This window comes from Scomber scombrus, chromosome 21 (assembly GCF_963691925.1).
Source record: "Scomber scombrus chromosome 21, fScoSco1.1, whole genome shotgun sequence".
Taxonomy (NCBI): Eukaryota; Metazoa; Chordata; class Actinopteri; order Scombriformes; family Scombridae; genus Scomber; species Scomber scombrus.
This window is the reverse complement of record NC_084990.1, coordinates 16125650-16137154: the sequence shown is the minus strand read 5'-3', so window position 1 is coordinate 16137154 and position 11505 is coordinate 16125650. Positions and strand designations below refer to the sequence as shown.

At 38.8% G+C, this 11505-nt stretch overlaps 1 protein-coding gene across 1 annotated transcript; it reads left to right on the top strand.

Moving 5' to 3' along the window:
- Positions 1-3721: 3721 nt before the first annotated feature.
- qrfprb (pyroglutamylated RFamide peptide receptor b) lies at positions 3722-10727 on the top strand. The gene is made up of 6 exons (XM_062442346.1): positions 3722-4088; positions 5517-5675; positions 6963-7024; positions 8381-8616; positions 10082-10179; positions 10330-10727. The coding sequence occupies exons 1-6, from the start codon at positions 3722-3724 to the stop codon at positions 10725-10727; spliced, it is 1320 nt and encodes a 439-aa protein (XP_062298330.1).
- The last annotated feature ends 778 nt before the right edge of the window (positions 10728-11505 follow it).

Here is an 11505-nt window from a genome sequence, read left to right as displayed (position 1 = left end):
GTTGACATGCTTTGGATTACAGCTTGTAAAAGTTAATTTACATCAATTTACGTCTTTTTGACGATAGGGGTCTATAGGAAACTACACCTCCACCTGCAGAGAATGCCATCTCTCCATCACTCACTATGAATTGTTCTCCCAATGAACAATGTCAGTCAGGTTTTTACATAGTTTTTAGCAGTAGGACAGAGTTTGGTCCCAAAAGCTCAGGAGGTAAAACAAGTGTAAAGTTTGGTCAATAGGTAGGCTTGTCAGCAAGGTAAGGAAGTCAGACCAGAAAAGCAGATCCATAGGGGTGAAACACACAGCAGGGAGGTCATAACAAAGTCTGGAACACAAAGAAAACACAATATCACATTATATTCTCTGCATATATTCAGGCTAACTGCAAATGAGGAGCAACAAGATGGACAGGTGTCTAGTTCAAGTGACATGGAGGAACATAAAAAGTCAGCAGTGACGGCTGGTGGGTAGGTGATGAATGACAAATCTGAAATGTTAGGAGATTATGCAAATTAATCTGATAAAACCAGGGGAAGGAGGGGGGCAGAGGAGCTGTTTCCATGACAGACCACCTTGAAGGATATGACCCACCACTTCACACATTGTACATCAACATCAACACATCAATGAGTCAAAATTCTATGTGTAAGCTCAAAAAATAGGAAATGTCATACAGTTTAATGGAGCAAAAGAGAAGGCAAAGTGTGGTTTTCTTCAACTTAAAAGGAGCAATTACAGCATGATATGAAGGTTTCAAAGATGACAGTTCACTTTCCCAGTCAGCGTTTAGGGAATGACATGGTCCAGGGTTAAACTCAGGTCAGCATTTTTTCCCTGTCTGTGGAATGAAAGTCTGATGTGATGTGTTTGTACTCGGAAACCCAGACTGTCGAAAAAATACCCCTTGACATCCTCATCCCCTGAATATCAATTGTGAAAACAGCATCTGATGAATGTTGAGGAGTATGCAGTCACTCAGAGGCTTACACTTCCCTTTAACTGAACTCTCCAACCTGTCAAATTGACTGGCTTGTGTCACATAATAGTTCTTAAAAGTCCAATTTTTCCATTTTTCTGGAAAGTGGACTGTAATGACAACACTCCCCTTGTAGCGATTGCAGCAAATTGCAGTTCAGAAATTATGTTACAGCTTTTAAAATTAATAAAAATTGCCAGCATTTATTCCTGTGATGTACTTCTTTGATTGATCGAATTGTTTCAAAAATGTATCCACAGCATATTTTGGGATTTGGTGGTGCTTTATCAAAATCATGCAGTGCATCTTAAGTTCTTAAAGTTTTCCCTAAAAAATAACTTTCAGGTTTTATCAGGTCTTTTTGTACTTAAATCAATTTGTGTTGCTAGAAATCATGTTAAATATTTGCTGCATGCTTCAACTATTTATTTTATTGATTAGTTAAGAGTCATGAGATGATACCGACTTTTTGCAAATATTGTGTTCCACAGACTTGTTCCTGTAATTACAGAATTGTTCCTTCTTCTTCTTTCTTCTGAAAGTTTCCTGGAAAGAATATTTGATAGTAATTACATGGAAAAGTGAGACTAAGTTGTGAGACAGTTAGTGGAGTTAGTTGTGTTGAGTTTGTGAGCAGCTGCAGTGAGCATCATTTATTCAACATTGACAATTTCCTTCTTCGTATTAAATTATTATTGCCTGTAGACAAACACATTTTTTCCTGTTTAATTGACCTGCTGTGCACTGACAAATTGGCTGTAGGTGTTATTATCTCTGCAAACATTAACATTAATTTGTTATGACATGGCTCACAGCGGTCGCAACAAAGGGGAGACACATCATGTCAAATGTTTAACAAAATATATGGGTTTAAGCCAAATTAAGAATTGTGCCAAATTTAAATTGTCTAAGTACTGTATGAGGTATGGAGATCAGTGGCATTAGTAGTGTAAGGGCTGGTCGACAGATGCATGTGTGTGCATGAGGGTGTTGTAATTTGTAGAAAGCAAGTTAACTACAATTGAAGTCCCATATCCAGAAACTAAACCAAACCAAGGATGGTGCCTGTGGGGAGAAGCAGAGGGGAGACAGTCAGCAGAGGGGTCTCAGCGCTCAGCACAGCCTCTACATGAATGAGAAAGAGGAGCACAAATAAGCTACAAGGCACTATAGGCCCAGGTGCCGTGAGTTACAGCAATCAGTCTCAGCTCTTCACCTGCAAGGGAGAAAGAAATTAATTAGCCACTACCACACATGACCCCACAGAGGCATTACAATTGTAAGTTGAACAAGTGATCCCCATCAATTTATTAGTGCCAATTTACATGGCTCCTTCCAATAAACTTCTTAGGACATTGTTTGGTATTTACTGACCTGTCACTAGTAATTTTATGTCAATGTTATATCTTCAGGTCCTTATTCTTATTCTTTGGTTGAATTTATTCTGTAATTTTAAGTGCACCTATAGGGTTCACAAGTGTCATATATATATTTTCTTTTTTAAAATCAAATGTTTCATATGTGTCATCAATCCATTGTTACTTTCTATACTTTTGTCATCCTTTTTTGCCCATGCTGTATGTCTGTGATTTTGCTATCAAGTTTCCAGTGCTCTACTTGTCTTTCCAACATATGATTTAACACAAGGGCAAGTGATAAGATCAGTCATTAAATCTTACATGTCACTTCCCCTTGAGGTATCGTATCACAATTGGACCCTCCATCTGAGAACCCTGTCACCTCATGGACTGAGTAGAGATTATGATTTGAAGCGTTTCTTGTAATCATTGTATATTTAGATTAAGTTGTTTATGATGTTCATCTAGAACTGAGTTTTAATGTCTTCTGTATATTTATCAGAAATCTATTCAAAACAAATGTATTTAAATTTATTTTGATTTGATTTATTTTTCATACACTTTGTACATGCTGGACTTTGACTAGGTAGTAGTAGTGTTTATTCAGTCATCACAACACAACACACAGAAAAGTACTTACAGTGTACAATAAGTATATAGATTTTAAAAAGAATTAAGCTACCCACCAAAAAATGATTATGAAAAATCCAGCTGATTAACCATATCAACCTTGAGGCACATTGAGGCACCACAGGCTGCCACTGAGGTGCCACAGGCAGTTAACAAGGTGCTGCAGGCTGCCACCAAGCTGTCACAGCCATTGGCCTTTTTACTGATGTATTTCTGTATAAATTATAAAGGCCCCTGGGGCTTCACAATCTGGATTTTGGGCTCAGTATATGATTTTGTGATACTGGGTTAAATGTTAAGGGGTCACAACTGCCAAAAAGGTTTGAACCACTTATCTAGACTGATGTCTTTGTTGTGACAACCAGCTGCAATAAAAAATGTTTTAGGAAGATATACTGTAATTGTGATGGTTTGCATGAGCGTGTTTAGTTTTTGTATATCCCATATATAAGATCAAATATTCACACATCAGATCAATCAACAGACCTATTGGTCCATTGTCCTTTACACACACACACACACACACACACACACACACACACACACACACACACACACACACACACACACACACACACACACACACACACACACTTACACACAGCAGCGACAGCAGCTGACTCCACTAGGAGAAAGAGGCAGCGCAACATCCAGATGCACCTGTGGGTTCTAGAGGATGTTTCAGCTCTGATTTTTCTTTCCTCTCTTTCTTTCTGAAAGCAACTTGTACTCAGGATTGAAGACGCGTGTCAGTATGTCAGCAGCCTCGACAGATTCTGGGCAGGGGTCCACCAAAATAACTCCTGAAGTGCTGCAAGAGATGCTCCAGTACTACAACCTGAGCCGGCACGAGTTCATCAACACTTATAACATCCAGCCGCTCGTCTACATCCCCGAGTTACCGTACAGCGCCAAGACCACCTTCGTGATCATGTACGTGGTTATTTTCGCTTTGGCTCTGGCTGGAAATAGTTTGGTGATCTACATAGTTGTGAAAAAACGGGCGACACAGACTGCGACAGATGTTTTTATTTGCTCTCTTGCGGTCAGCGACCTGCTCATCACTTTCTTCTGCATCCCTTTTACTCTGCTGCAGAACATCTCGTCTGAATGGTTCGGAGGTGAGTTTAAAATCTTTAAAGTTGTACTTGATACTCTTAAAGAGCATGTCACGAATGATCTCGACAGGATTTGAATATTTAAAATGTGGAAAACTGCTGTCATGTATCGGACAGAAACACAGTCAAACCGTTTGCATTTGGAAAGCCGACTACAACTTCACCAAACTGTGCTCAACAATGAGGAAATCAATAATACAATCATAATTATCATAATAAAATGTAAGTCACGCACACACAAACAGTCTCACACGTACATTACATAGAAAAATGCATCAATTCAACTGAACAGCTTGCCTAAGGAGTAGGCAGCCTAATTAATAATGATCTAGGGTATTAAATCATCAGACATGGGTCCACATTTACTCAAAGTATTTAAACCTAAGCAGCTCAACAACAATATTGCAAATTTAAAAAAACAAAACAATATTGCAAATTAGATGAATGAATGAAACCAAACACTGGGCAAACTGCAGATTATCAAACCAAACAAACAGACAGCTCTAATTATGTCAAACATGCTATATAGATAGATAGATAGATAGATAGATAGATAGATAGATAGATAGATAGATAGATAGATAGATAGATAGATAGATAGATAGATAGATAGATAGATAGATAGATAGATGGATAGATAGATAGATAGATAGATAGATAGATAGATAGATAGATAGATAGATAGATAGATAGATAGATAGATCTGTGGACATACAGAGATGGCCACCTAACAGCACCATACAGAGTAAAGTGATGTTACATTGTCACAGCCAGTGATAAAACGCAAAGTGCGCTGGTATACAGTATCCAACATCAGGCATTGGTCAGATACATTAATAAAGAGCAGATCACTGTAGTCCAGTAGTAAAGGTAAAGATATTGATACCTTAATATTTAAGATTCTAGATCTCCTCCAGGAATGAACTTTAAGGAGAAGCCCAGTTAGCTGCAACAGGATGTAATACTTTGAAATGACACACTGAGCCCCTGTGTCTTCTCAAGGATTCAGTTTATATATATATATATACTATACAGGACTATTGCAGTGGATTTCATATATTTCACAGATCACAACATTGTGAACGTGCCTGATGACCAGTAAGGAGTGTAACCAATACTGTGACATTTAGTGTATCATAGCAATAGAAGGCCAGGCTTGAAGCATTTATATACAGTCACAATTAGTTCTGGATGAATCATAGTTGACATGTGCATCTTACCTACAGTGCATGTTGTCACCTGGGTTTCAGCTCTGAGCTTCATTAGTCAAAATCGATGAGGTCAAGTGTCTTTAGAGATGTTTGTTTTGTCAATTCAATTAAGCCCCACAGGAAGATAGAAAGGATAGGTGTCATATGACCTTTAATGGAAAAACTAGTGTCCTGCTGTTTTTTCTGTACCTCACCTATTCATCCTCTGTTTTTACTGCAGGCGTTCTGGTTTGCAAGACAGTTCCTTTTGTACAGACCACAGCCATAGTGACAGGCATCCTCACGATGACCTGCATTGCCATTGAGAGATACCAGGGCATTGTCTTCCCACTGAAAATGAGGAGACAGTATTCATCGAAAAGAGCATACAGGATGCTAGGTATTATATCTTTTCACGCAGGGCTTATGTTATGTGCTTTGAAGGTTTGTCTGTGAATTCAAGGAAGCCTGTGTTCTGTGAACAAGTTACAGCTGCATTGATTCATTAAAAAGATTAAATACAAAAGCAGCTATACAAACACAATTTTTCAACTTACATGCAGATGGAGAAGCATATTTCAGCCTCTTTGAGTGGCTATTCATTAGAGGTGTACAGTAATGTCAGACAAGAAATTACAAAAAACAGAAATTTTTCCACTATGGTGCAGCTTCCACTTTTACTGCTGCAGCTTCATAATTAACAATGGAGTAACCTGATTGAGTGTTGCTACATGTTTGTTTATGCCGTGCAAAACTAGAAGTTCTCAAGGTTGCATTCTTGTGTTGGACAATCTTGATATGCCAAATTATGGACATTTTTTTAATGCTCAAGGAACACACACAGAGTGCACAAGCAAGAATGTGAAAAAATCAGCATGTGTTGTAGCTGCATGTATATGCATGCAAGTTGATAAAATGCAAGTATGTCACAAGCCTTAAAAGTAGAATCCAACTGATATATCAGCTTTGGCTGATACTGGCTTATCATACAGTAGATATACATCAGATGTGCAAAGAGAAAGGTAGTACATAAATATGCTATAGGCTGTGTTTTATGAAGGTTTCACTCTCACACTTCTTTTTACTGTCATATACTATTTACTATTACTATGATTTTGGATAGTAAGATTATTGCTCAACTGTAAAAGCAAACAAAACAAAAACAAACCACCACAGTGCATGTATTTGTGTAACTCTTTAATAACCAAACTTTAGGGTTCCTTGTTATAAAAGTTTGTGAGACTCAAGTGAGAGAATGAAGCCAAATTGTTCTTATGAAGCTTCACAACAGACTGAATGCCAAGCTTTCCTCATCTGAATTCTTTTTGTCAAAACCTTAGTGAGTGAAAAGGTTAACAAGTGCGAACATTTCATTTATGAAAGAGAATAAACTTAAGGATAGCATACTAATTTAAATCTGAGTCCTGAGGTATCACAGAAAACAAGGAATTGCAGAGGAACGATGCAGAGACTTGGCGTGATTGGCAGCTTGTTAATTACAGGAGAGAAGAATTGAATTGTACAGCTGCTGTGATCACTGTTCGGCATTAGTCACACACAGGTCACTCTCCTTGAATTACCCTGGCAGTTACTGTAAACACTGCACATCCTGCATGGTACATGTACTGTATTTGAACCAAGAGTCTTATCTGCAAATTACATCAACATATCTCTCTGCATCCTGCAGGGCTTGTATGGATTGCCTCTGTGATAGTGGGCTCACCGATGCTGTTTGTGCAGCAGCTAGAGGTAAGTGGTGCCCATCAAAGCAACCCATCACAAAATTCCTTTCATTAGCTTCCTTTGACTGTGACCACAAGCTTTGTTGAAGCTGAAGGCAAAATTCTTGTCAAATACTGGATTTAGCTTTGAAAAATATATCTTTATGGTTAATATCAATACAGATACAAACAAGTAATTAAATATAATCAGTATCAGACATATTTGTGAACCAGAGTAATTCAAGGCTTGAGTCCTGAGGTTTGAATTCACTGAATTACAGAGGTTCAGAAAGATAGCTTGATATTATCTTGCTTACTTTCGTGCTTTAAGCCTGTCACAGATAGCAAAACCTCATGCATAAATGTTTGTTGATTGTGACCTGCTTTTTTAATCAAGGGATCCAAAGGAAAACAGTGATAAAAGGCTTCCCAAACAGTTCAGTGAAAATAGTCAGTAAAAAAGGATCGGAGCTGTCAAATGCAAGAAAAAAAAAAAAAGAAGTGACAGAATTTAATATGGTCAGTGTGTGCATGAATACAGGCACTAAATGGCATGTAGAGCATAGAAAAGTGTGGTTCAGCATCTACTCTAGACTGCAACATTTCAAGCAGGGATACTGCCTAAGGAAGAGCGCCAAGCTTGAGATGTGTCACATTCCAGCATAGCTGCTGATCCAAGCCTTTTGTGTTCTTCATGCCATTTAGTGTCTTTACTGAGAATATTGGATTCTCATACTTTGTTGCACTGAGGGCTAGTGCATTTTTTATCAACAATATAGTTGTGTAGACTCTAGTTTCTAGACATAATGGACCACACAAACCTAGTAAAAAGAAAAGAATATTGCATTGTGTGGCATAAAATTCATTAGCATGTTAACTCAACTTGCTGTCTCATATTATGTATTCCATCTTTACAAATGTTGACACAGACTGCATGAAAAACAACCATCTTTTTGGTTTTATAACTATTTCATCTGGCATGCACTTGTACATGTGCTGTCATGTATTTTGAGAGGAAACTGTGGTACTGGGGTTGCCAGTCTTTGAAATGATAGGAGATGACATGTTGGCACTACTACTATACTGTGGGACAGATTTGGGGATACATCTGCAAACGATGTCCAACTGTCTTCATGAACATCTTAATGGTTGTGTTCATAAGTGGGAAGCTGGTGAGGCTTCACCCATGTCTCTATACTAGCAACTGCTAGGGGCAAAAAAGAGGGAAAACAGAGGAATCTAAGAGTTAATGTATTTGTGAATGATACTTAGAGCCTACTGCAGTGGTTTTAATTAATGTGTCAAATGTGTCACATGTTAGTGAGAGCTACTTTTTCTTCATTGTTCTTTCATAACTGAAAGCTTTTTTTCCATCCTCTCCCAGGTGAAGTACGACTTCTTATATGATCACTATCATGTGTGCTGTCAGGAGAGTTGGCGCTCTCTGAATCACAGGCAGGCATACACCACCTTCATTATGGTGGCTCTTTTCCTGCTCCCTTTGGCAGCCATGCTGTTCCTTTACACTCGTATTGGAATTGAGTTGTGGATTCGCAAGAGAGTGGGCGACTCCTCAGTCCTCAACACCATGAACCACAGGGAGATCAGTAAGATCTCAAGGTAGGTTTGACAGCAGAGGTGTCTCCTTAACCCTGGAGTGTTTATGCAGTATTCATGCATTTTTACCACAGAAAAATGTCTCTCAAGCATCACATCTTCCAGTGTGTATAAAATATCTTCCTGCTAGTGGTATTGTTGGCTTAGATTTGCATTCCAGTGAACAGTATTGGCAGTAGTAGGGGGTGGGTCATATCATTGTTGTTGCACTATCAACTCCTACTGGTGGGTCAGGGCTCCTGCATGACATGTTTATTATCAGTTAATGTTGGTCACTGAACATTTACATCACTTTTAGGCAGCCAAAAGGAGGGAACAATTGTCCCGATGTTACATAAGCTATGGTTACCCTTTGGGATGTCGTTGTCATGGTTAAGAAGAAACCAACAATAGCTTTTGATTGGCAACAGGATGCAAAACCTTTCTCCTTATCAAACATAGATAATTTAAATGTTGATCCAAACCATCCTGGCCTTTATTCTTCTTCCTGCTCTATTACTGGATATACAAATTAGTTGTTTTAAGCAGTTTAAACAAATGGAAATGATTCAGGAAATGACAGAAGACAAAGCAGGAGATTATGAATGAACACTGGTTGCATATTCAAGAACTGTGGCCTAGAACCCTTCTTTTAAATTATACATATTGATACTTGAAAGCACCGACAGATGTTTTTCAGGTCTTATATGTGACAAAACACCTCCAGCCATTGTTAGCTCCCGTAAGTAAGCTCCCATGTGGCGTCTTAGTACCAAGCAGCACATCCATTCAACAGCAAAAGCAGGAATTATTATCACATTAGTTCCCCCGATCAGCAAATACAAGCTATTACAGTCTATCTTGATGGCTTCTTATGTGTGATGCATTTGATTCATGCTGTGATTGTCAACATGGCCTGCATTACAGTGGATCAGAGAACAGCCAGAATGCTACCTGTATTAAAATGGCCTGATTATTGGGTGCTTACAGGTGAAACAACAAGGAGATTGATTATTCATATATATGGCACTCTGAATCTGTTAAAATTAAAAGTGTTTTGCTGTCAGAACGATTCGGTTTCTTCTTAGTATCAAGCTGATCCTACAAACAACCAATGCTGTGTTGTTTTTCTCATTCTCTTGCCTTTTTATGTTTTGTTTTGTTTGGACAGTCTTTGCCCTTCCCTGAACAACAGTGGGAGTTGGGGCTGCTTTACTGGAGTGCTGGCCCTTCCAAATTCGGGAGAAATGGCCTCCACTCAGGCATATGAGTCCAAGGGCCCTGATAATTATTTCATGCTGGCTCACTGATGCTGCCCTTTGGCACACTTACCTTTGTGGAAGAGTGCCATCATTAGTGATTTTAGATGCACCTGTTCCTCTCATGCTATAACAAGTCAACATGCCTGAAGTAAGAAGGCTCTTTTTTTTACTCGTTTTAAGATTTGCTTTTACTTGTATTTGTTTATTTTTGCTTTAAACCTCTACAGGAAAAAGAAGAGAGCTGTTAAAATGATGATCACCATTGTCCTGCTGTTCACTGTTTGCTGGGCACCATTTCACACGGTCCACATGCTGTTTGAATACTGTAAGTAAGTCATAGGGTCAAGTCAAAGAGTCATAGAGTCAATGTGAATTGTAATGGATAATTGGAAAAAAAGAACAATTCCTAGACATATAGTAGCTTAATATCTGGATCAGACTAACTATGATCTTGTCTCTATGTTTAACTGTCCAGATGACCTGGAGAAGAAATACGACGGGGTGACACTCACCATGCTCATTGCCATTGTTCAGGCCATTGGGTTCTTCAACAGCTTCAACAATCCTATCGTGTATGCCTTCATGAATGAGAACTTCAAAAAGAGTTGCGTCTCCACCCTGTCCCACTGCATCAGAAAACCCAACCAGCAGGGCGGTGCCGTGGCAGTGCCCAGATTAAGTGTGCAGTTCATTAAACCCCAAAGCAGAGAAGCCTTCCTGGAGTTGGATGAAGGCAACAGCTCGAAGCAGCACTCAGCGGAAAAAGGCCCGTCAAGTTCATCACATGGAGAGAGCTCCCTGGAAATAATAGGGGAAAAAATCTCCACGATCCAAACAGACCTGCCTGCAAACAGCTCCTCTCAAGTCAAATGAAGAGGGACCAGCTCAACATTTAGGTGTGAACTCCACCCTGGTTGCCGTCAGTCACTGGTACTTGACATCAGATGTGATTTAAAATCTCACAGCTGCAGTTCAAAGACTCGAAAAGTCCAACAGCTTGAAAATATATATCTGCAGTACCAGAAAGCATGAGCATTTTTAAAATTCTGGGCATAAGTACAGCATCCCCCCCACACCCCACCGGGACTCACCGACAGCAATCAGCTTGTTATCTGGATGTCATGCCATGTTTCTAAAATCTGCAGGACACTCAGCCTCTCTCAGTGTGCGTTTAATGAGTTGTTGGAGGGAACGATGTTCAATTTCACCCCAAATAAGCACAAACTTTTACCACTGTGGCATTTTTGCAGGTTTGGAACAGTTTGGACCTGAAAACACAGACATTGACTTTACTAAACCATTCAAGCCTGCTTATTACACTGTTGAATATGCATTCATTCAAGTCAGCTATTCAACATGCCACTCTTTTCAGTTGAGGTTGCTATGCTAAATGCTAAAACTTTATTTGAACAAGACACAAACTCAGATGTTTGACTTTGTTAACATTGTGCTTATAACATCCTGTGGAGATCAGAGATCACCTCTTTGTAAAACTTCAAAGTGAGTTGACTGAAACACATTTTTGTCAGCTTTTTTGTCTGTTATTGTACGGAATCATACTGCATTCACTTTAAAAAAAAAAAAAAAAAAAGGAAAAAAAAGCTGTTTTTCTGAATATTTTTTTTTCTTTTTCTGTTTTTCTGAGTAATAT